Genomic DNA, 27,230 nt, shown 5'->3' with positions numbered 1-27,230 from the left:
TGCAGAGCAGGGCAAGTCCTTGGTGCATAAGAACCAGATGGGAGGGTGGGGTCAAGTGGGCAAAGCCGAGGAAAAGAGCCACAGAAATGCCACAAACCACCAAGGGTCCACGTCTCCTATGTCATGTTTCTCAAGGGGTGGCGGGGTGAGCACACATGCACACACATGTGCACACACACATACACAAATATGCACATGCGTGTGTGCGCAACACATACACAGACGCACCCTCGCCAAGCTTCTCCTACCCACCCTGGGTTGTCCGCTGCCCACAGGACCCAGACCCCGGCAGTGGTGACCAACTGGAGATCTGCTGAGGTTGAAAATTATCCTGGAAGAAGCACTTAAAATGCTGTTTCTTGGGGGAGGAGAAGCCCTACATTCTCAGGAACTAATTTACACATAAACTTTAGACAACAGTGCAGTCATGAGTTAGGAACTTCAGCCGGTCAAATGTGGTGCTAATTTCTAGAGCTTTAAACAAAAAGGCAGGCAGGAGGGGAAGCGAGTGTGTGGGCTCGGGAAGCAGGGCTGGAGGTCCCTCACCTGCATGTCAGAGGCCAGGGCCTCGTAGGTCTCCCTGAGGCAGTGCCAGTTCTGCCGGCCCAGCGTCAGTGCCACACCCGGGAGGCTGTAGGCGCAGTGCTTGGCGATCTCTGTGTCCACCGTCTGTGCCCGGGAGGGGTCGGTCATGGACAGATACTGATCCAGCAAGGCCTGGGGCACCACGTCCTAGGGAAGACAGGCAGAGGCTCAGAGGTCAATCAGGTGCTCACTTAAACACACGGATTTAACACAGCACCTCAGGCAGTAGAGGAAATCCAACCTCACAGGTTCAGGGATCCAGTAATTGCAAAGAGGTAAGAAAACGTGCTGGGGAAATACTCGCGTAACTAAGTAAAACCAACTCTGGGAGAAAAACCAACGATCTTAATACAGAAAACAGCTTAGAGGACGATTACAACTGCTTACCAAATTTAAATGCTACATTAGAAATAAGACCAGGGAGTTCCCGTCGTGACGCAGTGGTTAACGAATCCGACTAGGAACCATGAGGTTGCGGGTTCAGTCCCTGCCCTTGCTCAGTGGGTTAACGATCCGGCGTTGCCGTGAGCTGTGGTGTAGGTTGCAGACATGGCTCGGATCCCGCGTTGCTGTGGCTCTGGCCTAGGCTGGTGGCTACAGCGCCGATTGGACCCCTAGCCTGGGAACCTCCATATGCCGCGGGAGCGGCCCAAGAAATAGCAAAAAGACAAAAAAAAAAAAAAAAAAGAAAGAAAGAAAGAAATAAGACCAGCACCTTTCAATGGTGGCGAAAATTACAGGGTCTGGTGTAACTTAGGAACGCGGTACATTTGGCTCTCCTCTGCACTGTCCTAACAAGGATTTAAAAACCATCACCACTGCTGCCTGTAGATAAAAATTTATTTTTTATTTATTTTTTTGCTATTTCTTTGGGCCACTCCCACGGCACATGGAGGTTCCCAGGATAGGGGTCGAATCGGAGCTGCAGCCACCGGCCTACACCAGAGCCACAGCAACTCGGGATCCGAGCCATGTCTGCAACCTACACCACAGCTCACGGCAACGCCGGATCGTTAACCCACTGAGCAAGGGCAGGGACCGAACCCGCAACCTCATGGTTCCTAGTCGGATTCGCCAACCACGCGCCACGACGGGAACTCCTGTAGATAAAAATTTAACATCAACAGAAGCAGAGAGTATACGCATCCCACCATCTGCATCACTGTGAGGACAGGAGGAACACAGGCACAGCTGCTTCCCTACGTCTAAGAGCTCTGGAAGGAGCTGCAAAGAAAGGGAAAACTGGGTGCCTTTGGGGGAAAAGCAAAGTGGTTGCTGGGGAGAAAAGCTGAGAAGGGAGGTGAATTCTGTCAGCTTATTATCTACTTTCTAAAAATAAATTCATTAAAGGAGTGAGACAATCTGCACATACTGGCTTGAAAATATGTCTACGACAGAAGTGGTGAAAAGCTTGTTTTAAAACACTATGAATGCCGACTCCATTTTTAACAAACAGAACAAACATAAAGAACAGACACCCTGGGACCCAGGGTCCCGAAGCAAATCACAGGCAGGTTCTTGAACAGCTCCACCAGCCTGCACATCCCCCACTTGCAGCAGAGCCCCGAGGCACAGAGCACACATCCCCAGGTCCCACACACACCTTCCCCAATGTTTAAAATCTCTGACATGGGTTGACCTGCAGCTTTGAGCATTTCTCTCTGTGCTCATCTCACAGCCCTTGGCAACTGGGCACAATGGGGATGCAGGCAGGCCCGATGCTGCTGACGGAGGCGCACCTAGGGAGCTCTGCCCGCAGAAGGTCTCAGCAGAATCACACAGGGACCGAACCACTGCAGTCACGGGTGTGAGAGGGAAGGTTTCTGCTTGTATTTACGCCACTGCTAGACTCCTCTTAGCAAAGCTGTGCTACACTAGTCCTGATTTTCAAAACATTCATGATAAGGAAGGCCAAGTATGGTGACAAATGGGTTGTAAAGTGGAATTAACGACACCCACCCAAAATACAGCATTTCTGGTCACTTACCTGCACTTTAGATCGCCTTTCCTCATCAGGACTAAAACCGCTGTTGCTGCTCAAGTCCGAATCATCTCGAATGTAGCACAGGGCGGAGTCCAGGGTCTGCCAGGAAAAAAGTCACTTGAAGAACCACCCTGTCAGTTCCCTTCATTTAAACTACCTTTCTAAGTTACTTACCTTTCAGGACTGCCAAAAGATAAGAATACATGTAGATTCCTTACACTTTTAAATGCTTATCAACAAACCTAAGACCCATAAGGACTTCCCCTGCCTTACATCGAACTTGCAGAGGAAGTTGCTGAATGTATGAAAATAAATTCCAGAATGAATGTCATTAAAAAGTAAATTTACAAGTGATTTTCAGATGTCCCAAACATTGATAATTAGCTTATTAATAAAACAGTACTTAGAGAGGGCGGTCCAGTCTACTGTCTTACGGTAGGTCATGTGTGGTTTCTCTTCTACGGTTTCCATTCCCGGCTATTTCTAATTTCACAAATTTACTTTTTTAACAGCTCCCCCCACCCCACCAAACCCCCAAATGAAAACAGAACACCTTCTAGAACGCAGACACACAGTATTCCAGTCTCTAAAGATGCTAACTGGTCAGGGTTTCGCCCTGAAGCACTGCTATTAAACAACCCTTCTAACTCTAGCGGGCCTCACTTCGCAGAAAGCAAATCAAACTCTGCCAGAGCCTCTGACATGGTGCCCCTGGGGGCGCGATGACTCCTCTCTGAGCTCAGCCTTTGGGCTGCTCTGATCTGCGACCACTTGACCCTGGCTCCCAGCAGCCTGTTCCTCCTCCCTGTTTACATAAACATGGGAGGGGAAACACTGACGCCAGGTGATGCTGGCGTGGATGTGGCAGGAAATGAGGGCAGGAGGGCACAGAGCAGCTCCAGGCACATGGGCAGGTGATGCTGGAAACAGTACCCACCCTCACACTCCAGAGTCCAGATAATCCCGCAACTTGGCCTCAAGTCCCGATCTTCCGCTCAGATACTGCGCTGCTCGAGGCAGTGAAAGGGTCCGCCCAGAAACAAAGCACCTCTCCAGAAAGAAAAGGGAAGAGTTAATTATTCCTGATAAAGGGCTTTGCTTCCAGTAAGACCATCTCACTGCAGTGAGCTAGGTTAAGGATGAGGCTGCTGGAGGCCTGCAAGGGATCCCTGTTCCAAGCACCCAACGTGACACTCAAGTCACAGGGACGGGATGTGGTGACGATGACGACGTGACGCTAAGGGGGAGGTGAGAACACGCTGCCGAGGGCGTGCCACGCCCCTGTGACCCATGAAAGCCTCCGGGCCCACCCAGCTCGCTGTGAACGCAAGTTACCTCAACAGCATCGCTGATGAGTGGCCCGGTGGCATCGTGGCCCAGTCCACAGCCAGGGGGCTCGCCAGTAGCCGGCTCGTCCTGAGTGGCCCTCCTGGTGGCTTCAGAGGCCTCGTCGCGGGCATCCAGGCTGGAGGCGCGCAGGGCAGCGGCCAGCACGTCCACCTGCGCTGTGGGCAGAACAGACAGTGAGCACGGCCTGCCCGGCAGGCTCCCGCAATGGAGGATGAGCAGGCCCCTTAGGGACACTGCCACCCAGAAGCTGGACAAAACCTCTACTGCGGTAAATCATTAGTTCTCCGAGAGAAAAAGGAAAAAACTAAGACGCTTCCGTGAGATTAACCACGCTCATCCACTACTGCACATTATTCGGCGTTAGTATGGAGAGAGGGGCTAGCTAGTGTTGGAGTCAATCTCAGGGTCAGTGCACTAGCTGCAGTGATGCATGACGAGACCGACAGGCTTACTTACTAAGCTAGTTAGCAGGAGAGCAGCCCCGCAAGCCCTGCCAACAGAAAACAATGGCAGTTACAAGGGTTTCTGTGGCAGTTACAGTCAAACATCACACGTCTCAGTCCGCTCTGTTTTTCTCTAATTCTTTTGGAAAATGAAACTAGCGACTGGTCCCAAACACAGGGATCCCAATGAAGCAACGCCCTGCTTGCAGGACACCAAAACGACAAGTTACCAAGCAGCAGCCTGACGTCTGGCAAATGGTCTTGTCGATGTTGAGCTGCACTTTCTTTATAAAAGTGATTCAAAGCTAAGATAAACCTCCTTCCCCACCCAAATAAAAGAGGAATTCAGCCAAAAACATAGCGTTTGGCATCACGTCAAGGAACAATCCACCTGGATGCTCAGAAATTTATACATTTTAACTTCCAACATATTCAGTACAAAGATGAGAAAGTGTCCCGCACCATTAACAGCAACCAGAGTAACCACTTGATTTAGATGGCCTATGACGTGCCGCAGCCCTGGCACCATTCTAGCCAATGGTACGTGAGGTCCCTGGCAAAAGAGACACGCGAACATACAGGACGGTGACCTACTGCAGAGGCCAAAGTGAAGGTGTCTAATCACGCACATTTACTCACGGAAGGCGCCCTCGTTCTTTGGCGAATTTCAGCTGCAATCTCTACCAACCCCTCCATCGCTTTGCCCCCACACCCCTTGGGAATCCTTTGTTTCCACAGTGAGATCTCAACCGAACGAAAGGAGACCCACTGTCCATCACACGCAGGTGCTCTGTCTACGTACACCCAACAGGTGTGTGTGAGTGTGTATGTGTGTGGTGGGGGTCCTCATTCGACCTGCTCCTGGGAAGCACCTGACAAACCAGAGACTCTCACAGAACATGCCCCATGTGGGTCACTTATCAGAGGGGACCCTGGACTCCAGCCTGTCGATGCTCACCCTTATCTTTAGGTTTGTATGTTCACAGAAGTTGAAGTACATCACATGTGACGTTAGCTTCTTCAAAAAACTGGTATAGGGAATTCCTGTTGTGGCTCGGCAGTAATGAACCGGTCTAGTATCCATAAAGACGCAGGTTTGATCCCTGGCCTTGCTCCATGGGTTAAAAATAAGGTGTTGCTGTGGCACAGACTGGCGGCTGTAACTCTGATTTGACCCCTAGCCTGGAAACTTCCATATGCCATGGGCACAGCTCTCAAAAAAAAAAAAAAAACCACCAAAAACTTGGCACAAAGTTTATAAAACCGGCTCCAGAACAGCCTGATGCCCAGTTCTCCACTGGAGCCAAGAGGGCAGCAGATGCACTGCCAGACCAATGGGAGAGACTGAGCCAGGTCCTTAGCATGCCTGACCTCATGTGCCACGCAGACCAAGACCCGGGAGCAGAGCCCATTCCAGCAGGGATCTGTGCAGACACCTGCCCCAGTGACCCAGACTCGTGTGCAGTGCCGCCTGGAAACCCAGATTTTCCCTCTCTCCCTTAGAGGCTGGAGCAGCTGGTCCAAACCTTCACAACCTCTAACTCTGCCACAAGCGACAGCAATCCCCAATCATTTATTGCTTTCAGTCAACAAATAGAATGACTCTTCTGGCTGCAACTGCCAGAAGGACTAATTCCTGCATTGGGCCCAACAACACCAGGGGTGGGGTTGGGGTTGGGGTGGGGCTGGGCAGCTCCCCCTTCAAGGCCTCTGGGCAGCACCTCCCTGCTTTCCCCCCAAGATCTTACTGTCCAGCTGTCAGGAAAACATCATGCAACATAACTAGTTTAGTCCCTGGTCAGAACTTAGTTTTCAATTTGGGGTTAAAGTACTGCCTTTCAAAAAGGTTGATTTTCTCTGACAGTTTGAAGGAAATGACTGCCTACAAGAGCAGAGTTAGAAAAGAAAGGGTATCCACATTCAAGGCCCCTTTAAAAACTCATCACACTTTTTTTTTTTTTTTTTTTTTTTTAGAGCCGCACTCATGGCATAAGGAGGTTCCTAGGCTAGGGATTGAATCGAAGCTACAGCTGCTGGCCTACGCCACAGCCACAGCAACGTGGGATCTAAGCCTCATCTGCAAAACTACACCAGAGTTCTCAGCAACGCTGGGTCCTTAACTGACTGAGCAAGGCCAGGGATCGAACCCGCAACCTCATGGACTCTAGTCGGGCTTGTTACTGCTGAGCCACAACGGAAACTTCCTCAGCACACCTTCTAAAGTTTGAAAAGTCAGGCACAGTCACCACAAGTGACAGAATGATTGTTAACTATGCCCTCAGACTTCAGTAAAGCCAAAGGCTCAAGCTTCTGGGGCCGTCTGTTTGGCAGCAGGACACCTGCCACAGGCAGTTCACGTACTAAGTGTCTCAGCCTCCTGGCTCTTCCAGGCTGGGTTTTTGTCTGGTTTGTTGTTGGTATATCCTCAGTGCCTAGAAGAGTATCTGGCACATAACAGGTACTTGATAAGTAATGCTGGGCGAATCAATCAATCAGTGGATACGATGTGAAAGCATGAGCATTATGGACAGAAAGAACAACCTGACAAATTTAAATCGTAGCAGGTTTAAGAGCCAAATTAGAAAGAGGATTGATGAAATCATAAGACAGCATTACTAAAATCTCTCAAATGCAGGCTGTAAACTTCTAGAACAATTTTAAGGCAGACAATATCAGCCATCTTCTGAAATCCAAGTCATGTCCTGAAACTCTTATGCCCATGCAGGTCTTTAAAAAAAAGCAAACTACGACAGTTCTCAGCCCAGCACAGTGGGTTAAGGATCCAGCACTGCTGCAGTTGTGACGTAGGTTGAAGCTGTGGCTCCGACTTGATCCCTTGCCTGGGAACTTCCATAGGCTGTGCGTGCAACCAAAAAAGCCAAAAAAAAAAAGCAAACTATGCATAATATTTTTAGCTTATTTGTTAAAAAAGAATATAGATTATTCAATATTTATTTCCATAAATATTTATTAAGTGTTCACTATGTGTCAGAGAACTAACTAGCAGCTAAGTACAGCAAGAATCCCTGAATAGGCTTTTAAAAGCCAGCGAGGAACTTATTTTCCAGAAAAATAAGGAGTGTGTGAAAAACAGAAACATGAGCTACCAAGGTCTGATCAACTGAATAAAATTTCAAGTGATAATGACCATAAAATTTAAATAAAAAGCAGGCAGCTGTAAAGACAGTGCTCAGGAGCCGACACCCCGCCTGGGGAAGGTTGTGTCTCGATCCTGTCCTGGGGGGCAGGGAAGACAAGGCCAGATTGTGGGCAAGACGCTGAACTGCCAGACAGCAAACTTCAGTGCTTGCCACCCAGCCACTGTCAGAAAGCGCAGAATTCTGGGCTCAAGGGGTAAAAAATCAACTGAGGAACGATCGAGGAAAGTAAAGACAGGAGGTTTTTTAGAGAAAATAATCCACTGCGAGGGACAAAAAGTGGGATCTTCTGCTGCAAATACTAAGGAGGAGGTTCGTGGAACAAGGAGGATAAATCGCCAACACAGACTCAGAGGCTCACGGTGCCTCTTTCACTCACCGCCTGGAAAAGGCGGCACCATGGGGAAAGAAAATAGACCAGTGGGCTCTGGGGGCGGGGGCTGGGGTACAGGACACCAGGGAATGCAACTGACCTCTCTGCCAGTTAAAACCAAAATAATTTTCAACAATCAAGTATATGAATTTGTCTTTCCTTCTTTTTCTTTACATGGCTGCATCTGCAGCGTAGGGAAATTCCTAGGCTAGGGGGTCAAATTGGAGATACAGGTGAGGCCTACACCAGAGCCACAGCGGTTCGGATGTGAGCAACCCGGGATCTGAGCCTTGTCTTCGAACTACACCAGAGCCCATGGCAATGCCAGATCCTTAACCTACTGAGCGAGGTCAGGGGTTAAACCCACATCCTCACGGTTCAGGATGAATCAGGTTAGAACCTCATGAATCAGGTTCTTAACATGCTGAGCCACAACGGGAACTCCTGAATTTGCTTTTCATCAAATAGATCATTTAGTTTTTCTCCAAGTGTAAAATTACCACAAAAAAATCTTTAAAACTCATAGTAAGTTAAAGCCAAATAAAGATAACTGCTACTTTCACCTCCACTGAGGAAATTTTCAAAGTTTGAGCTTTGAAAAAAATCTTGTGAATTTTAGAAGGATACTCAAGGTATCACTTTGCTTTCAAAATAGAAAGTATTTCCTAACACTAAGCAAATGACAGTTGAAAAAGTTTAGCTTCTGAAACTAACAACGGGTAAAAAAATCCACAAAGTGATAAAGATCTGAGATTTGCAGGCTGGGGATTTTTCACACTTGTTTTTTGTTTTAAGATGACATTTCGTGTATCACTGAAAGGTGACAGAGGTTGGGAAGGCCAGGTCTTCAAGGGGCACGAATAACAGGTTCCTGCCTGGGACCCTGCATGCCGAGGGCAGCTCAGGACCTCATTCTCACACAGACTGAGAATACGCAGTCCACTGGGTAAGAGCTTGGGTTATTCTGACAGAACAACCTCTAAGGCTGTTGTTTACAACAACAGAATCTAGGTGTCAGAATGTAACCCAAAGGAACAAGGTGAAAACTGAGAAGCAGAGACACCACCGTGACCCTTGCAAACACCCACAGCTCCTACAACCTCCTGTTCCACAGGCAAATACGCAGCTCTGTCTACTGCGGATCATCCACAGTCTTTCCTTAAAACCCAACACTGCGTCCACTTTTTATAAAAAGGCTAAGGAGACCGAGAGCAAAACAAGGTGTGGCTCAAAAATGTATACACAGAAGGAAGTGTGAACGTATCAGAGAGAGTGGTTTGTGAATCAACACATCTGTATATGCCACCCTTAGGAACGCAGTGACCAGCTCATCAGAAATTCACTTCCTAAACTCCAGATATTCACATTTTCCAAGACAACAACACATGATGACAAACGGACTTTTTTCAGGGCTGCACCAGGGGCATATGGAGGTTCCCAGGCTGGGGGTCTAATCGGAGCTAGAGCCACTGGCTTATGCCACAGCCACAGCAACGTCAGATCCAAGCCTCGCCTGTGATCAACACCACAGCTCATAGCAACGCCCAATCCCTGACCCACTGAGCGAGGACAGGGATCGAACCTGCATTCTCAGGGATACTAGTCAGATTCGTTTCTGCTGAGCCACAACAGGAACTCCCCAAACAGATTTGTCAAAGGTAGTTTTTCTGGGGGAAAGAGTCAGGAAGTAACGTGTCTTGTCAGCTTCAGAACGATGACCCAACTGACCCCATACCTTTCACGTCAGGGTCATCGATGTGTGGCTCGAGGTTTTCTATCATCTCCTCAAGCTCCTTCCTGGTGGCCATGGTGATGTTGGCAGAAATGGGGCCAGGGACTTCGGGCGTCTCTTCAGCTCCCTCAGGGCTGGGCGTGCCCCCAGTGCCCTGCTCCAGCTCCATGTCCAGATCGATGTTGGGGAGCGGAGTCCTCCAGAAGTGGAAGGAGTTGAACAAGTCCTGGTCTGGGAGGGCCGGATCCTGTGCGCTGAAGCTCCCCTCTGACAGCGACACAGACCCGCAGTTCCCAGGCTTTCCGTCCCCTTCGTTGCTGGCAGCCTCTGGCTGGGCTTCTGAGGACGAGGCAGAGAGTGGGGCACCCGTTTCCCCGGGGGGCTGCCTAGGACTCTCGGCCCCTCCTGTCATTGTGCCCTCCAGCTCCACACTGGCGCTAACAGCCGGCACTGCAGGAGCTTCCTCTGGCCTGAGTTCTGCATCCTCCAGGGCCTCGTGGTCTCTGATCCTTTCGTGGTTTTATTTGGGGAAAGAGAGTGCAAGTATAAAAATAATTACTGAAAAAAAATCAATGAAGATACTACATAAAGCACTTTGACAAGTTAATTATGAAAAATTACAAACTAGCCATACAAATTCAATAGTTTCTATTACTGATAACTTTTTCCATCAGTTGTTCTTTAGACTAGGTATTAAAGTGTTAATGTATTAGATGGAGGTAACATTTAAGAATCCTTGGATTCCACCAACACCATGCAAATTTCAATAGTAAAAGAACTAAAACTGTGGGAAGATAAATTCCTACAATGCATTTTAAGCCAAATACATCTAAAAATTATCTGGTTTTTAGGATTATGGTACTGCCACTGGGCTCTACTGACATATCGAAAGCTGAGAAGTCAAACCTACTTGCTTACACAGAAAAGAAAACCTCTATACAGTATGAGAAACGACCCTCAATTACTATCTCACAAAATACAGTAAAACCAGCTTAAGTGTAAATAGTTATTTTTATTTCTCCCACACTTTCCAGCTCTACTCCCAAAAGCTTTCCCCAAGTGGAGTCACACTTAACTGATGAGGAGAGAGGGTACAAGCTCCTTCATTAAAAGCCCACTGATTACTGCCATCCTCTAGCAAAGCTAAAGCACTACCGTAAGTTTTAATGTTTATGCTCCATATTTTATTTGACTCAAATTTAACAAATGTGTACTGAGCACCTACTAGGAGCCAGGAGATGACACAGGTATTGAGGACTCATGTGTACGAGCTATGGATCTAATTAGGGCAGAGGAGAAACACACATCTAAGCAAGAAACTGCCAGCAAATGGTAAGTACTTAGTTTGCGTGCTGAACACGTGCTTTGGAGGAAATGATACGGGTTGTTTAGAAGGACGAACAAACGTTTGAGGCTGAGGGGGGAATGAGCAGAGAGCCCGTACGCAGATGCAAGAGTGAAGGAAGAGGATCAACACGGTCGGGAAATGCAGATGAGTTAGGTTCCGAGATGACATGAAAATGAAGGACTCGAGCAAAAATTGCAGGAACCACTGTGCCCACGGCCCACAGCTCCAGTACATATAACCTCTGTGCCCACAGCACACACCTCCAGCATATATAATATCTGTGCCCACAGCACACACCTCCAGTACATATAACCTCTGTGCCCAGAGCACACACCTCCAGCATATTTATCTGTGCCCGCAGCACACACCTCCAGTATATACAGCATCTGTGCCCACAGCTCCAATGTATAACATCCAGGCCCACAGCACACACGTCCTGTATATCCTCTCAGCTCCAGAAGACAGGAAGGAAGGAAGAGCGGTACATCTTAGATGTGTTATTTGTGAAAGTCATCTGAAGCCATACAGGAAACAGCTGGGGCGTAGCTAGGCAGGAACCACGGAGGAGCAGGTTGGTGGGACCGCGTTCTGAGTGAAGGCCACGCACCAAGGTGGCAGAAAATGAGGCACATTCCACAGGTGACAAACCAGGAGGGCTTTTCCTTTCCTGGGTGCTGGAGAGGAGAGCAAAGGCCGGCGGGGGCGGGGGACCTGCCAAGACTTCAGACTCCTGGCCAGAACTACTGGGTGATGGCTGCAGTCCCAACCATCAACAACCCGTGCAGAAACAGCTTGTGTCAAGCAGACAGGCTGGGTTAGGGTCTAGGGCGAATTCTAGGTGTGGTGTCCATGGGGCGGGTCTGGAGGACGACTTACAAGGGCATGTGAGGGTGGGGCCTACGTGTGTGCGAGAGGCAAGAAATCCCAAAGTGAGGCACACGCGACAGGCAGGCAGCATAACAGAGAAAGGGGCTTTTCCTGTACAAAAGGATGCTTAAACGGGCATTTTATAGGCTCAGAGAGAAAGGTCAGAAGGGGTGAAGGAAGTGGAGACACAGGAGACTCAAGAAATAACTGGGGAGTTCCCGTCGTGGCGCAGTGGTTAACGAACCCGACTAGGAACCATGAGGTTGCGGGTTCGATCCCTGGCCTTGCTCAGTGGGTTAAGGATCTGTGTTGCCGTGAGCTGTGGTGTAGGTTGCAGATGTGGCTCCGATCCAGCATTGCTGTGGCTCTGGCGTAGGCTGGTGGCTACAGCTCCGATTGGACCCCTAGTCTGGGAACCTCCATATGCCGCGAGAGCGGCCCAAGAAAAATGGCAAAAAGACAAAAAAAAAAAGAAATAACTGGTAAAGCAATATGGTTCTGTGAGGGAGGAACAGGGGCTCGAGAACAGGGGTGGACTGCTGATTAAATGGGTGAAGAGATACCTCTTTTCAAGAGGCATGAAAAGGAAGGAAGATGGACATGAAGGCAAATCTGTAAGGTGAGTGTGGGGAAGAAAAGGTGCTCCACTGAAACACGTGCCTTTAAATATACACTTATTATTTTTCTTGGCCGTGCACATGGCACACACAAGTTCCCAAGTCACATCACTGATAACACCAGGTCCTTAACCTGTTGAGCCACCAGGGAGCTCCCAATTTACACTTTAATAAAAGACATTAAATAGGAGGCCTACCCAGGTGCTAACAGGTGATGTTAACACCTAAAGAACATCCCAGGTGAGGACCACCGTACATGTCCTCAGCTTCCTCATTAGGTTTTATCTCAGAGTTTAATGTTTTCAGACACATATTAAAAAAAACAAACAAACATGATGATTACTTTTAAAAGTTTTTAAATACTGATAAAAAAATTTTTTACTGATAAAAATATTTAAGAAGTCATCTGGAAACACAGCACACAGTAACAGCATTTAAAATTCTGGTGCTTCTCCTCCACTCTTATAACTATGAAATATTTATTATGCACTTACAATAAACTTCTGTTGCAACCATGAAGGACACTCGAACTGCAGATCCTACATTTTCTCCTTCTTCATAAAAATGAGGGAATAGCCTTAATAGTTCTCATGCTAAAACAGTCCTGAAAGCTGGTGCCATTATGCAAAGAAGTGTCTTTTGTGTTCATGAATTATATGATATTTTCTAATCATGTCTATATTAAAGATTTTTTTCTTTTGTTTTATAAAACATGAATAAGGTAACTGGTGGAATGTGAATAAAATCTCTAGTAGATGGCTGTACTGAATGTTATAATTACACTATGGTTATGTATTAATGTCTGTTTTGAGGAAACATAGTGAAATATTAAACAAAGGTAAAAGCAGTATGTCTAAAACTTATCTCAATGGAATTCAGAAAAAAAAAAGAATAAAGCAAGTATAATAAAATGTTAAAAACTGGAGAATCTAGAAGAAAGGTATATGGGATTCTTCTTGCTATTTTTATAGTTTTACTGATATGCAAATTTTAAAAATTGTAGTAACAGAATATCATTTGGTATTCTAGGCTGGGGTGAGGAGCAAATGGCTAAAATGAATTTAAGACTTCACTGATTGGAGTTCCCATCGTGGCTCAGTAGTTAATGAATTCAACTAGGAACCATGAGGTTGCAGGTTCGATCCCTGGCCTCACTCAGTGGGTTATGGATCCAGCGATGCTGTGAACTGTTGTGTAGGTTGCAGATGTGGCTTGGATCTCCTGTTGCTGTGGCTCTGGCGTGGGCCTGCAGTTACAGCTCCAACTAGACCCCTATCCTGGGAACCTCCATATGCTGCAGGTGCGGCCCTAGAAAAAGACAAGAAAAAAAAAAAAAAAAAAAAAGACTTCATTGATTATCTGATGAACTTCAGAAAACATCCATCTGGGACTCCAGATAGGATGGTGGAGTAGAAGAACTTAAGCTCATCCTCTCTCACAAAAACACCAAAATCACAAACAACTGCTGAACAACCATCAACAAAATAGACTGGAATCTACCAAAAAGATATTGTACAACCAAAGACAAAGAAGAAGCCACACTGAGATGGTAGGAGGGGCACTTTCACCAGCACACACACACCCGGCACCAGAATAAGAATCAGATCCACCTACCAGTGGGCCCACACCAATCCCTCCCAATCAGGAAGCCTGCAGCAAGCCACTAGACCAACTTCAGCCACAAGGGGGCAGACATCAGAAGTAAGAGAAGCTACAACTTTAGTGTCTGCAAAAGGAGACCACACTAAAGATAGTCATCAAGGAGTTCCCGTCATGGCACAGTGGTTAACGAATCCGACTAGGAACCATGAGGTTGCGGGTTCGGTCCCTGCCCTTGCTCAGTGGGTTAATGATCCGGCGTTGCCGTGAGCTGTGGTGTAGGTTGCAGACATGGCTCGGATCCCGCGTTGCTGTGCCTCTGGTGTAGGCCAGTGGCTACAGCTCCGATTTGACCCCTAGCCTGGGAACCTCCATGTGCCGTGGGAGCGGCCCAAAGAAATAGCAAAAATACAAAAAAAAAAAAAAGAAATAAAGAAGGTCATTACCATTACATAATGATCAAAGAATCAATCTAAGAAGATATAACAATCCTAAATATATATGCACCCAACGAAGGAGCACCTCAATATAAAAGACAACTGCTGACAGCCTTAAAAGGTGAAATCGACAATAACACAATAATACTGGGGACTTTAACCCCCCACTTATGGTAGTGGACAAATCACCCAGACAGAAAATCAACAAGGAAACACAAGCCTTAAATGATGCACTGGGTCAGATGGACTTAACAGCTATTTATAGACCATTCCATCCAGAGGAAGCAGAATACATATTCTTAAGTGCACATTCTGGGCCACAAATCAAGCCTTAGTAAATTTAAGAAAACTGAAATCATATCAAGCATATTCTCCAAGCACATTGTGCTAAGACCAGAAATCAACTATAAGGAAAAAAACTGCAAAAGAACACAAACACATGGAGACTAAACAACATGCTACTAAAAAAACCAGTGGATCACTGAAGAAAACAAAGAGGAAATCAAAAAATACCCACAGACAAAATGAAGACACAATGATCCAAAATCTATGGGATGCTGCAAAAGCAATTCAAAGAGGGATGTTTATAGCAATACAAGCCTACTTCAGGAAACAAGAAAAATCTCAAGTAAAAAACCTAAAGCACTAGAGAAAGGAGACCAAAATCCAAACTTGGTAGAAGGAAAGAAATCATAAAGATTAGAGCAGGAATAAATGAAACAGAAACGAAGAAAACAACAGAAAAGATGAATGAAACTAAAAACTGGTTCTTTGAAAAGATCAACAAAACTGATAAACCCTTAGCCAGACCCATCAACAAAAAAAGGGAGAGGGCTCAAATCAATAAAATCAGAAATGACAAAGGAGAAGTTACAATGGACATCACAGAAATACAAAGGATTATAAGAGACTCCTATAAGCAACTATAGACCAATAAAATGGACAATCTGGAAGACACGGACAAATTATTAGAAAGGTACAGTCTTCCAAGACTGAACCAGGAAGAAATAGGAGACATGAACGGACCAATCACAAGTACTGAAATTGAAACTGTGATTAAAAAACTTCCAACAATGAGGCGTTCCTGCTGTGGCTCAGTGGTTAACAAACCTGACCAGTATCCACGAGGACACGGGTTTAATCTGTGGCCTTGCTCAGTGGGTTGAGGATCTGGCATTGCTATGACCTGTGGTGTACGTCACAGATGAGGCTTGGATCTGGTGGTGTTGTGCCTGTGGCGTAGGCCGGCAGCTGCAGCTCTGATTGGAACTCTAGCCTGGGAACTTCCATGTGCTGCGGGTGCGGCCCTAAAAAGACAAAAAGGCAAACAAACAAACAAACAAACACCTTCCAACAAACAAAAGTCCAGGACTAGATGGCTTCACAGGTGCATTTTATCAAAGATTTAAAGAAGAGTTAACACTTATCCTTCTGAAACTATTCTAAAAAATTGCAAAATAAAGAATACTCCCAAGCTCATTCTATGAGGCCACCATCAATCTGATACCAAAACCAAAGATACTAAAAGAAAAAGAAAAAGGAAGAAGATTACAGGCCAGTATCACTTATGAACATAGACACAAAAATCCTCAACAAAATACTAGTAAGTAGAATCCAACAATATGCTAAAAGAATCATACACCACAATCAAGTGGGATTTATCCCAGGGATGGAAGGATTTTTCAATATATGCAAATCAATCAGTGTGATACATTACATTAACAAATAGAAGAATAAAAACTGTATGGTAACCTCAAAAGATACAGAAAAAGCTTCTGACAAAATCCAATACTCATTTATGATAAAAACTCTCTAGAAAGTGGGCATAGAAGAACCTACCTCAATAAAGGCCATATATGACAAACCCAGAGCTAACATCATTCTCAATGGTGAAAAGCTGAAAGAATTCCCACTGAGATCAGGAATAAGACAAGGATGTCCACTCTTGCCACTACTATTCAACACAGTTTTAGAAGTCCTAGCCACAGCAATCAGAGAAGTAAAAGAAATAAAAGGAGGAGCTCCTACTGTGGCACAGTGGATTAAGGATCTGGTGCTATCTCTTGCAGCACTCAGGTTGTGGCTGAGGCATGGGCTTGATCCCTGGCCTGGCACAGTGGGTTAAAGGATCCTGATCTGGTGTTGCTGCAGCTGTGGCATAGGTCACAGCCATGGCTTGAATTTGATCCCTGGCCTGGGAACTTCCAAGCTATAGATGTGGGAAAAAAAAAAAGAGAGAGAGAGAGACAGAAAGAGAAATAAAAGGAATCCAAATTGGAAGAGAAGAAGTAAAAATGTCACTGTTGGCAGATGATATGACACTGTAGACAGAAAACCCTAAAAATGCTACCAGGAAACTACCAGAGCTCATCAGTGAATTTAGTAAAGTTGCAGGATACAAAATTAATAAAATCTTATATTTCCATATACTAAAAACAAAGATTAGAAAGAGAAATTAAAGAGACAATCCTTTAACCATCGCATCAAGAATAAAATATCTACGAGTTCCTGTTGTGGCACACCAGAAATGAATCCAACTAGTATCCATGAGGATACAGGTTCAATCCCTGGCCTCGCTCGCTGAGTTGTGGATCTGGCATTGCTATGAGCTGAGGTGTAGAGACTGCAGATGTGGCTTGGATCCATGTTGCAGTGGCTGTGGTGTAGGCCAGCAGCTGTAGCTCCAATTGGACCCCTAGCCTAGGAACTTCCATATGCTGTGAGTTCATCCCTAAAAAGCAAAACAAACAAACAAAAGAACAAAATACCTAGGAATAACCTACCTAAGGAGGCAAAAGATTTGTACTCTGAAAACTATAAGACACTGTTGAAAGAAATCAAAGATGACACAGATGAAAGATACACAATGCTCTTGAATTGGAAGATATCGATACTGTCAAAATGACTATACTATCCAAGGCAATCTACAGAATCAATGCAATCCCTATCAAATTACCAAGCACATTTTTCACAGAACTAGAACAAAATAAATTTAAGTTTGTATGGAAACACAAAAGACCCTGGAACAGATAAAGCAATCCCAAGAAAGAAAAGTGGAGCTGGGGTAATCAGGCTTCCTGACTTCAGACTATACTACAAAGCTACAGTCATCAAAACAGTATGGTACTGGCACAAAAACAGAAATATAGTTCAATGGAGCAGGATAGAAAGCCCAAAAATAAACCCAAGCACCTACAGCCAACTAATCTAAGATAAAGGAGGCAAGAATATACAATGGAGAAAGGAAAGTCTCTTCAATAAGTGGTGCTAAGTAGTTCCTACAGTGGTGCCACAGGATCAGCAGCATCTCTGGAGCACTGGGATGCAGGTTTGATCCCTGGCCTGGCACACTGGGTTAAGGATCTGGCATTGCTGCAGCTGTGCCAGAGGTCACAACTGTGGCTTGGATCTGATCCCTGGCCCAGGAATTCCACTTGCCATGGGGCAGCCAAAAAGAAAAAAATAAAAACAAACAAACAAAAAAGCCGAGAGGTGGTGCTGGGAAAACTGGACAGCTACATGTAAAAGAATGCAATTAGAACACTCCCTAACACCATACACAAAAATAAACTCAAAATGGATTAAAGACTTAAATGTAAGACTGAATACTTTATAAAGCTCTTAGAGAAAAACACAGGCAGAACACTCTCTAACGTAAACCACAGCAATAATACCTTTACAGGTCCACCTCCCACAGCAATGAAAATAAAAAAAAAAATAAACCAATGGGACCTAATTAAACTTAAAAGTTTTTGTACAGCAAAGGAAGCCATAAACAGAACAGAAAGAAAACCCATAGAATGGGAGAAAATCTTTGCAAACGAAGTGACTGACAAGGGATTACTCTGCAAAATATACAAATAACTCATGCAGCTCAATAAAAATAAAAATAAAATGAGAAGATCTGAACAGACATTTCTCCAAAGACAACATACAGATGGCCAAAAAGCACATAAAAAGAGGCTCAACATCGCTAATTATTAGAGAAATGCAAATCAACACTATTATGAGGTACCTACCACCTTACACCAGCCAGAATGGCCATCATCAAAAAGTCAAAAAACAATAAATGTTGGAGAGATTTTTAGATAAAAGGAAACCCTCTTTTGGCAGGAATGTAAACTGGTACAACCACTATAGAAGACAGTAAGGAGGTTCCTCAAAAAACTAAAAATAGAACTACCGTATGATCCGGCAATCCCACTCCCGGGCATCTCATCTATCTGGAGAAAACCATAATTTGAAAAGATACCTGCAAACCAATGTTGACTGCAGCAATATGTACAATATCTAGGACATGGAAGCAACCTAAATGTCCATCAACAGAGGAATGGATAAACGATGTGGTACAGGAGTTCCCACTGTGACTCATCAGGTAAAGTACCTGACATAGTCTCTGTGAGGCTGCAGGTTCAATCCCTGGCCTTGCTCAGTGGGTTAAGGATCTGGCATTGCTGCAAGCTGTGTAGGCTGCAGATGTGGCTCCAATCCGGTGTTACCATGGCTGTGATGTAGACAGCAACTGCAGCTCCGACTTGACCTCTACCTTGGGAACTTCCATATGCTGCAGGTGCATCATTAAAAAGACAAAAAAAAAAAAAAAAAGGATGTGGTGTGTGTATGAACACACACAATGGCATATTAGCCATCAAAAAGAATGAAATCATGCGATTTGCAGCAACATGGATGGACCTTGGATTATTACACTGAATGAAGTTAAACAGTGAAAGACAAACATCATATGAAATCACATGTGGAATCTAAAGAATGGATATGAATGAACTTATCAGCAGAACAGACTCAGACTTTGAAAACAAAATTATGGTCACCGAAGGGGACAGGTAGGGGGAGGGATGGACGGGGGTTTGGGACTGGCATGTGCACACTGTGGTATATGGCATAATTGGCCAGTGGAGACCTGCTGTAAAGCACAGGGAACTCTACCCAATATTCTGTGATAATCTATATGGGAAAAGAATCTGAAAATGAATGGATGTGTGTACATGTATAACTGAATCTCTATGTTGCAGAACAGAAATTATCACATTGTAAATCAACTGTACTTCAATAAAAAATGAAAAAGACAAAAAGAAACAAATTTCCATTTGGGAGAGTTCCCCTGAGGTCTAGTGTTTAGGATTTGGCACTTTCACCACTGTGACCTTACATTCAATCTCAGTCTGGGAACTGAGATCCCTCATCGAGCTGCTGCACACTATGGCCAATAAATAAATAAATAAATAAATAAATTTTTAAAAAGGGAGAAAGAAACTTCCATTTAAAATACACAAAAAGACAATTTGTCATATGGCAGAAATTATAACAACATTGTAAAACAACTATGCTTCAATAAAACATTCCTATTTATTGAGGAGACTGTCCTTTCCCCATTGTATATCCTTGACTCCTTTGTTGTAAATTAACTGACTATATATATGTGGGTGTATTTCTGGGCTCTTCACTCTCTTCTCTTGGTCTATGTGTCTGTTTTTTATGCCAATAGCATATTGGTTTTTTTTTTTCTTTCCATTTTTGTCTTTTTTATATTTTTTAAGGCCACACCTGTGGGATATGGAGGTTCCCAGGCTAGGGGTCGAATTAGAGCTGTAGCTGCCAGCCACAGCAATGCAGGATCCAGGCCATTTCTGAGACCTACACCACAGCTCATGGCAATGCGGGATCCTTAACCCACTAAGTGGGGCCAGGGATCGAACCTTCAACCTCATGGTTCCTAGTCAGATTCATTTCTGCTGCACCACAATGAGAACTCCAGCACAATGTTTTAATATAGCTTTGTATTATAGTTTGAAATAAAAAAATAAACACACAAAAAGAACCCAATTAAAAGGTCATTTAATATGTAAAACTATTCAAAGGACCTGAAGTTCCTTGATCACTATCTCATCTTAGCACTAAAATTAAATGTTCATATTGTCAGCAGGAAAAAGAAAAGAATAACTGGCCAATTCATTCTATCTGCCTAATGAAAAATTACGTTTGTCCCAACTTAAAAATCTCTCGTATGGTTTTAAAGAGGCAAAAAATTTGCCCTAGTATTAAATTCTAGGAAGTATTAAACTCTGTATGAATAACAGTAGATCCAAACTGTCAAAAACATAAATTCTCCAATACTGTTTTTTCCCTGGAGCTGCCTAAGAGTCAATGTATGATCAAGCTGCTAAAGGCCAAAATTCTGACATTCTTTGTCGCCAGCCTTCCAAACGCTACTGTACAAGCACATGCTGTTTTGAGGATAACGGGTGGACTCTGGTTCCACACAAGGAGCGGATTACCCAGCACCCACGCACGGGTTGCAGCAGAGGGTAACCCAGGAGCTCTCTCCACAGGAAGTATCCTCTGGTGTCTCCATAAGCTCAGAGGTGACACGCTCAGAGTTCTAATGACTGGAGGCTGTGGCCTGGAAAAGGGAGCACATGCACTTCCAGGAGAGAGTGACCTGTGGAACATGTGGCTGCAGAAGCACAGCATCCTGAGATGAGTGTGGATACATGAGGTTTCAGCATCAGTGAAATACTCCAAATCTGTACCATTACAATCAATATTGCTCACACATAACTGGCTTGAAACTCAACTACAAAAAACCAGCATAAGTGGTTCAGTTAATTAAGGCTTTTGAGATGAAATCCATTATTTTCCTTCAATAATTCATTCAAGATTTATTATGTTCCCAGCACGTGCCAGGCCCAGTGAAGGCTATTTGAATACAAAGATAAAAAGATAAAAACCTAGGAGCTCTCTGGTGGTGCAGCAGGTTAAGGCTCTCGTGCTGTTACTACAGTGGCTTGGGTTGCTGCTGTGGTGAGGGTTCAATCCCTGGGCAGGGAACTTCCGCATGCTGTGGGCACAGCAGAAGAGGGAAAAAAAGAGATAAAAGCCCAAGAGCACAACAGATGGACCTGCAGTTTACTGATGACGTGTGCACACACACCACAAAAAGATAAGACCACAAATCAGTGCTACTGATAGCCAAGATGCAAAAGCTCTGAATTTCCTCCAAGACTCCTGTAGACAGTCTGCCACACACTCACTGCTGAGTGAGGAATGGATGGAACAGGGTGGCTTTCCCAGCAGAACCAAGAGGATGGTGTGTTCAGAGAACATGCTAATGGCTGGATGAACTAAACACAAGAGAGACCTCCTTTTACATAAATTACAGGTGCAAATTTGAATGTTTAACTCTGCTTCTGGAAGTACCTTTATTAACAGCTTCGAAGAAGAATGAACAGCCTGATACAGGGAATCAAAGACAAATCTGGTATTTTATAAAGTCAGAGGGTTATAATCAATAAATGTTTCACAGAGTATTAAGTGATATTAAATGTTTCCAGGATCAGATGAAATACTATATAAGAAATAAATAGTAGTGGAAAGATATTGCCAAGAACTTGCTTATTACTTTGTGAAATATTTGTTTGAGAAATATAAAGTCTAAGAAACTGAGGGCCTTGAGAACAGGAACCAAGTTCTGCATGTCTGTCTACAGTAGCTGGTTCATAGTAGGTGCTCAATTAATTTTTGCATAATCAATCAATCAATCAACCAACCTTAAATAACAAAAGTTTTAAGGCAGCTCAAAACAGAAGCCAGTGGGGCAAGGCAGGCAAACTAATGGTTCTGAGATTAATAATACACAGGACTGCTGTTCTTGAAGCCGGGAAATTAAAAACTACCTAAAAGCTTTTACAGTGCTTAACAGAACTCCTCCCTACACCAGGAACACAACTCAACAAAGTCTAATAATATAGAGAAAATCCAATGCTACAAATAGTATTGACTTGACACTGATAATATACCTCATTACAATGGAAGAGGAATTAAAATTTGTAGCTAAAAGATAATTAACTGCCTTTAAGTAGCTCTCCCACTAATGTCCTGTATTAGCAGTCAGCTAAACTACCCGCTGCAGTAGCCAACTATTTTTGTCAATAAAGTTTTATTGGGACAGAGCTAAGCCCAGGGTGCATGCAATCTACAACCGCTTTCCCACTGTGAAGGCAGGGGCAGGTACTTCTGACTCAGACTGAAGATATTTACTATGCAGTCTTTTACAGAAAGTCCTGCTCACCCATCTGTAAATCGGTATGTTCACTTACTAGACTCCAGATATAACCTAAATAAAGGGTACTCAGTAAGTCTTTGTGTGTTCAGAACAAGGTGTGCTGACTGTACACATCAAGATCAGGTAACGTCCCCCATCATCACTCTTATCACACTCCCTGCAGCAGTTGTTTGCAAAGAACTGGCAGGCCTGGCTCACTAGGAAGACAGGTTTAGAGTTATTTTTCTTCCTTTACAAAAAAACAGTACCTCAGGTGTGTTTGGCTATTCAGCAGGAGAGTAGGAGAACAGGCAAAAAGGTAAAACAAGGCAGCAGAGAAGAAAGGAAGAACTGCCAAATCAAAACACCAAGAAAGCAAATATCACATATCAAGACCTACAGAAGAAAATGTCCATTAGCATCATGACATGGGAGGGACAAGACGCTACAGTACCTCAAGCATTATAAGGACTGTCTCAAAAACAGGCACTAAGTCAGTTCACGTGCACACCTGTGGAAGTCTGCACATATTTCCCAGGCACTAAGTTAGGAGTGAATTGCCTTTCCCTTCAGAATACACTATAATAAATTTTTACTTTATTTTAGTCTTTTTAGGGCCATACATGCAGCATACAGAAGTTCCCAGGCTAGGGGCTGAATCAGGGCTGTAGCTGCCGGCCCACACCACAGCCACAGCAATGTGGGATCCAAGCCGAGTTTGCAACCTACACCACAGTGCACAGTAACGCCGGATCCTTAACCCACTGAGGGAGGCCAGAGATCAAACCTGCATCCTCATGGATCCTAGTTGGGTTCATTACTGCTGAGCCACAATGGGAACTCCCTATAATAAATTTTAAAAACTAAAACTTCATTAAAATTTTCTAATGAAAGAAAAAATTAAAAATTAAAATCAGAGTTGTCCTCTTTAAGCTTTATTTTAAAATTTGGTTGCCTCATTAAATACTCTTAAAAGTTGATATTCTAGTTAATAAGTATACTAATTGGTGCTAATCATTAAAATACTTTCCTCCTCAGTTGTGAAATTACAATCATTATTCTACAGAGAATCCAAGATCCACAATTAACCTAACTGACTGAAAAGGAAAATAACAGTAAGAAATGAACTTTATAGTAACGCATATTCCTAAATTAGGTTTTACTCAAGGAAAAAACAACAACAAACAAACCCTTTAAAATATATAACCATTACCTTGTATATTCTAAATTTTAACATACAGGTAAATAATTTAATAAAAACATTCAAAACGTATTATAGAATCTGTCACTAGTTTTCTACATGCCCGACACCAAGCTGTGTTACATGCATCCTCATCTTCTCATTTAAATAGGTAATTAACCAAAGAGATGTTTAACAAAATCTAAAATAATTCTATTTACCAATTTGTATAATCAAGAGGAACAGTAAACTCTCCAAAAAGAACATTATAAAAACAGTGAAAATGAAAAACATGTTCACAAGCAGTAAAGCAGAAAGCAAAGTTTTAAAAAACTATACCTATTTTTGTCTTCTACTGATGTATCTTCTGAACTTTTGTTTTCTTCTTTAAAATACTGGCCTGAGCTAGATGGATTAGCAAAAGTAGATATGAAAGGTCCCAGAGACTGAAAAGCTGCTTGGCGGACCTAAAAAGAAAAAAAGGACAGGAATAAAACATAAATCCTTCATCAGCTAGGATTTATAATTCCCCATCAATTATCTTCTACTTTTTAACTTTTTTATCCTGGCTCAAGTATTTACACCATGAGAATGTGAATATGAGACCCTATAAAACATTTGCATGGAATGAAAATTTTGCCTAGTTAAAAAAAAAAAAAAGGTAATACAGTAGTCTATTGTCTACTCCTATAATTATTAGCAATAACATACATTAAATTATAAATTTCTTAAATTATAAAATCAAAATCATGTTTTCTGTAAAATGCATTATTTTACAGAAATGATAATTAAACAAAACCCTACCCAACGTGAAGGATCACTGATCAAATTAATAAATAGTGCTGATAATTTAGTCCGTCGAATTTCTTGACATGTTGCACATGAAACCGCCATGAAGCACTCGGCACAAGCCTTGCGGACTCCCCACACATTATCAGAGCAAAGCTGGAAAAACCTGGGCAACTGTGCAAGAAGGACGGTATTTCGTTAGTCAGACACACAGTAGGTTTCAGTAGTTATTTATTTCATTTTCTGCTCTCACAGCATTTAAAATATTAGATTTTCTTCACAAAATATAGAAAATCTGTTTAATATGAATACTCAGTCATTTTATTTTTTTGTCTTTTCAGGCCCATGCCTGAGGCATAAGGAGGTTCACAGGCTAGCAGTCCAATTGGAGCTATAGCCGCTGGCCTACGCCACAGCAACTCGGGATCTGAGCCATATCTGCGACCTACACCACAGCTCATGGCAACACCCGATCCTTAACCCACTCAGCAAGGCCAGGCATCAGACACTCATCCTCATGGATGCCAGTCAGGTTCACTAACCACTGAGCCATGACAGGAACTCCATAATATAAATACCTAGTCATTTAAAATAAATCACACCTAATTTATTCCACTACTGACTAGGAAAAAACACAACACTTGTAACAAATACAGCTTAAATGTTAACCAAAAACTTAAACTTAATAATTTTGCCAAACAGATGGTTTTAGAAACGTCAAGCACATCAAGGATTTATATTCCACGAACTAACCATTGAAAAATCACCTGCCACAATGTGAATTTGTCACTAAAATACTTGAAGGTTGCAATAAAATTAAAGATTCATCTGAGTTAAGAATTGACTTTACAGAAATGGGAAAGTTAAAAAGGGATCAAATAGTTCTTACACATATCTGCATGTTTAACAAGATGTCCTTAACAAAACACAACTCAAGTGCCCAGATGACAGAAATTTAAACTCCTAAACTTGAAGTCATGTTATCTTTCTGGTTAATCCATGGGATGGTCTTAAATAATTACTAATGTGGGGGTAAACTACATATTTCAAACTTTATATGCTACTAACACACTGCTTTCTCCTTAATTAACTTATGCAATACTTACCAGCATTTCCTCAGTAGCTTGCTGGCCAACTACACTGCAAATATCTCCAAAATTGGCAGCACAGACCTGACAACAAGAGCATGGACATCGCAGAATGTTACAGAGTTCTTTAAAAGTCACCTTTTACATTTCACATGTCAGTACAGTAACCGCTAGAACCAGGCACTCTTAGACAATAAGATCTACCTTTCGAACATGAAACATCCTGCAGTCGCAGCACATCTCACAAAACCGGGGGAGGATAAGACGTTCTGTGATGTCCTTCCCAACCATGGGAGCCATTTTGCACATTATCTGCAATAAACAAAAACAAAAAACACACTGGAAATATCTTCCAAACTAAGATATTTTCAGCTTGCTAAAAAAAGTAATTTAAGGAAATACAAAATTTGACATGGCATCATTACACTGTATACATCACAAAAAATTCATCTTATTCATCCAAATTGAGAACAGAAAGATATTACCTACCAAAAAACCCCCAATAATTACTAAATGCACAATTAACCCAGAGAAAGTCCTAAAAATTTCATTTTTACTTACAGTTTCAACCTTAGTCATTTTGCCTGGTAACTTTGGAAGTAAAAGAACAGCAGGATCAAGATGGCAGAGGAATAAGACGTGGCGCTCACCTCCCACAAACACATCAAAAAAACACCCATCTACATGTAGAATGAATCACAGAGAACATGTACTGAAAGCTGGCAGAATTCTTTAAACCTCCAAAAAAGGCAGGAAACCTTCCACATAACTGGGCAGAACAAATGGGAAAAAGAGAGAGAGAGGAATCAGGACAGGACTAGCACTCCTGAGAGGGAGCTGTGAAAGAGGAATAGAACCTGGGAGGCCACCTAACTGATGGGAAATCAGCCCAGACAGAGGGACCTCAAAGCCTCAAAGCACATCAGCTGGACTGAGGGGGGCAAAGCAGAGTGAGAGCCACAGAGACCATAGGTACACCTGCATTGGACACCACAGCCTGAGATGCTCGGGAGGGGGCTGGGCACTAAGACTCAGGCTCCAGAGGTCAGTTCTGGGGAGAGGACTAGGATTAGTTCTGTGGAGACTGCCTGAGGGCCTAGAGAGCCACAGCCTGGGGAGTTGAGTGCCACAGCCAATGGAACCTCGTTAAGAGTCTGGGCCATTGTTGGGGATGGTGAGAAGAGGAAGGGCACACCACCATAGGATTATCTTTCTCTGTGCACGCATGGACTCTCGGAGGATGGGGCAACGGGCCCCTCTTGTACTGGCTACAGGTGGCAGTGCCTCCTGTGTGGGCTAAGTTCAATGGGGAGCCTCTTTCATGGTCTCAGGTAGCAGGAGCAAACTCAATCATCTCAGACTCCAGAAGTGGGCTTGGCCCACCACTACCAGGAGTCCATGAGCAGGCACCACCTACAGCCCCAGTCATCTTGGAGGTGAGCAGAGAGGAGGGAACTGCAACCAAGTACCACCTGTTGTTGCTCTCACTCCCCTGGGAACACACACACCCTGCTGCTGCCATTGTGAAATGCTCTGGGTGCTGCCTACACCTGCCTGAGGGCCACTGCTACTTCCCAGGGCCCTACAACTAGGAGCAGCCTGAACCACCTTCCTGCAGGTC

General features: G+C 43.8%; 1 protein-coding gene across 14 annotated transcripts in view; it reads right to left on the bottom strand.

Moving 5' to 3' along the window:
- The window catches only part of PPP4R1 (protein phosphatase 4 regulatory subunit 1), a 77,405-nt gene that overhangs the window by 9,319 nt on the left and 40,856 nt on the right, over nucleotides 1–27,230 (bottom strand). For 8 of the 14 annotated variants that reach the window (XM_084964072.1, XM_084964073.1, XM_084964070.1 and 5 more), the window contains 8 exons: nucleotides 25,814–25,921; nucleotides 25,628–25,693; nucleotides 24,537–24,695; nucleotides 24,072–24,199; nucleotides 9,629–10,134; nucleotides 3,905–4,074; nucleotides 2,573–2,668; nucleotides 547–732 (listed from right to left, as the gene is read on the bottom strand). In XM_084964072.1, the coding sequence (XP_084820198.1) occupies nucleotides 547–732; nucleotides 2,573–2,668; nucleotides 3,905–4,074; nucleotides 9,629–10,134; nucleotides 24,072–24,199; nucleotides 24,537–24,695; nucleotides 25,628–25,693; nucleotides 25,814–25,921 (1,419 nt within the window). Of the gene's footprint in view, nucleotides 1–546; nucleotides 733–2,572; nucleotides 2,669–3,506; nucleotides 3,620–3,904; nucleotides 4,075–9,628; nucleotides 12,258–13,742; nucleotides 13,802–24,071; nucleotides 24,200–24,536; nucleotides 24,696–25,627; nucleotides 25,694–25,813; nucleotides 25,922–27,230 lie in introns of those variants that run through there. The other 6 variants (XR_014807542.1, XR_014807540.1, XR_014807541.1 and 3 more) reach the window with 2 other exon arrangements.

This window comes from Sus scrofa, chromosome 6 (assembly GCF_054392235.1).
Source record: "Sus scrofa isolate SSC_HxYL_T2T_F1_AM1 chromosome 6, Sscrofa_HxYL_maternal_Yorkshire_Landrace_v2.0, whole genome shotgun sequence".
NCBI lineage: Eukaryota > Metazoa > Chordata > Mammalia > Artiodactyla > Suidae > Sus > Sus scrofa.
The sequence above is the reverse complement of the archived record's forward strand: the minus strand, read 5'-3'. Positions and strand labels throughout refer to the sequence as shown.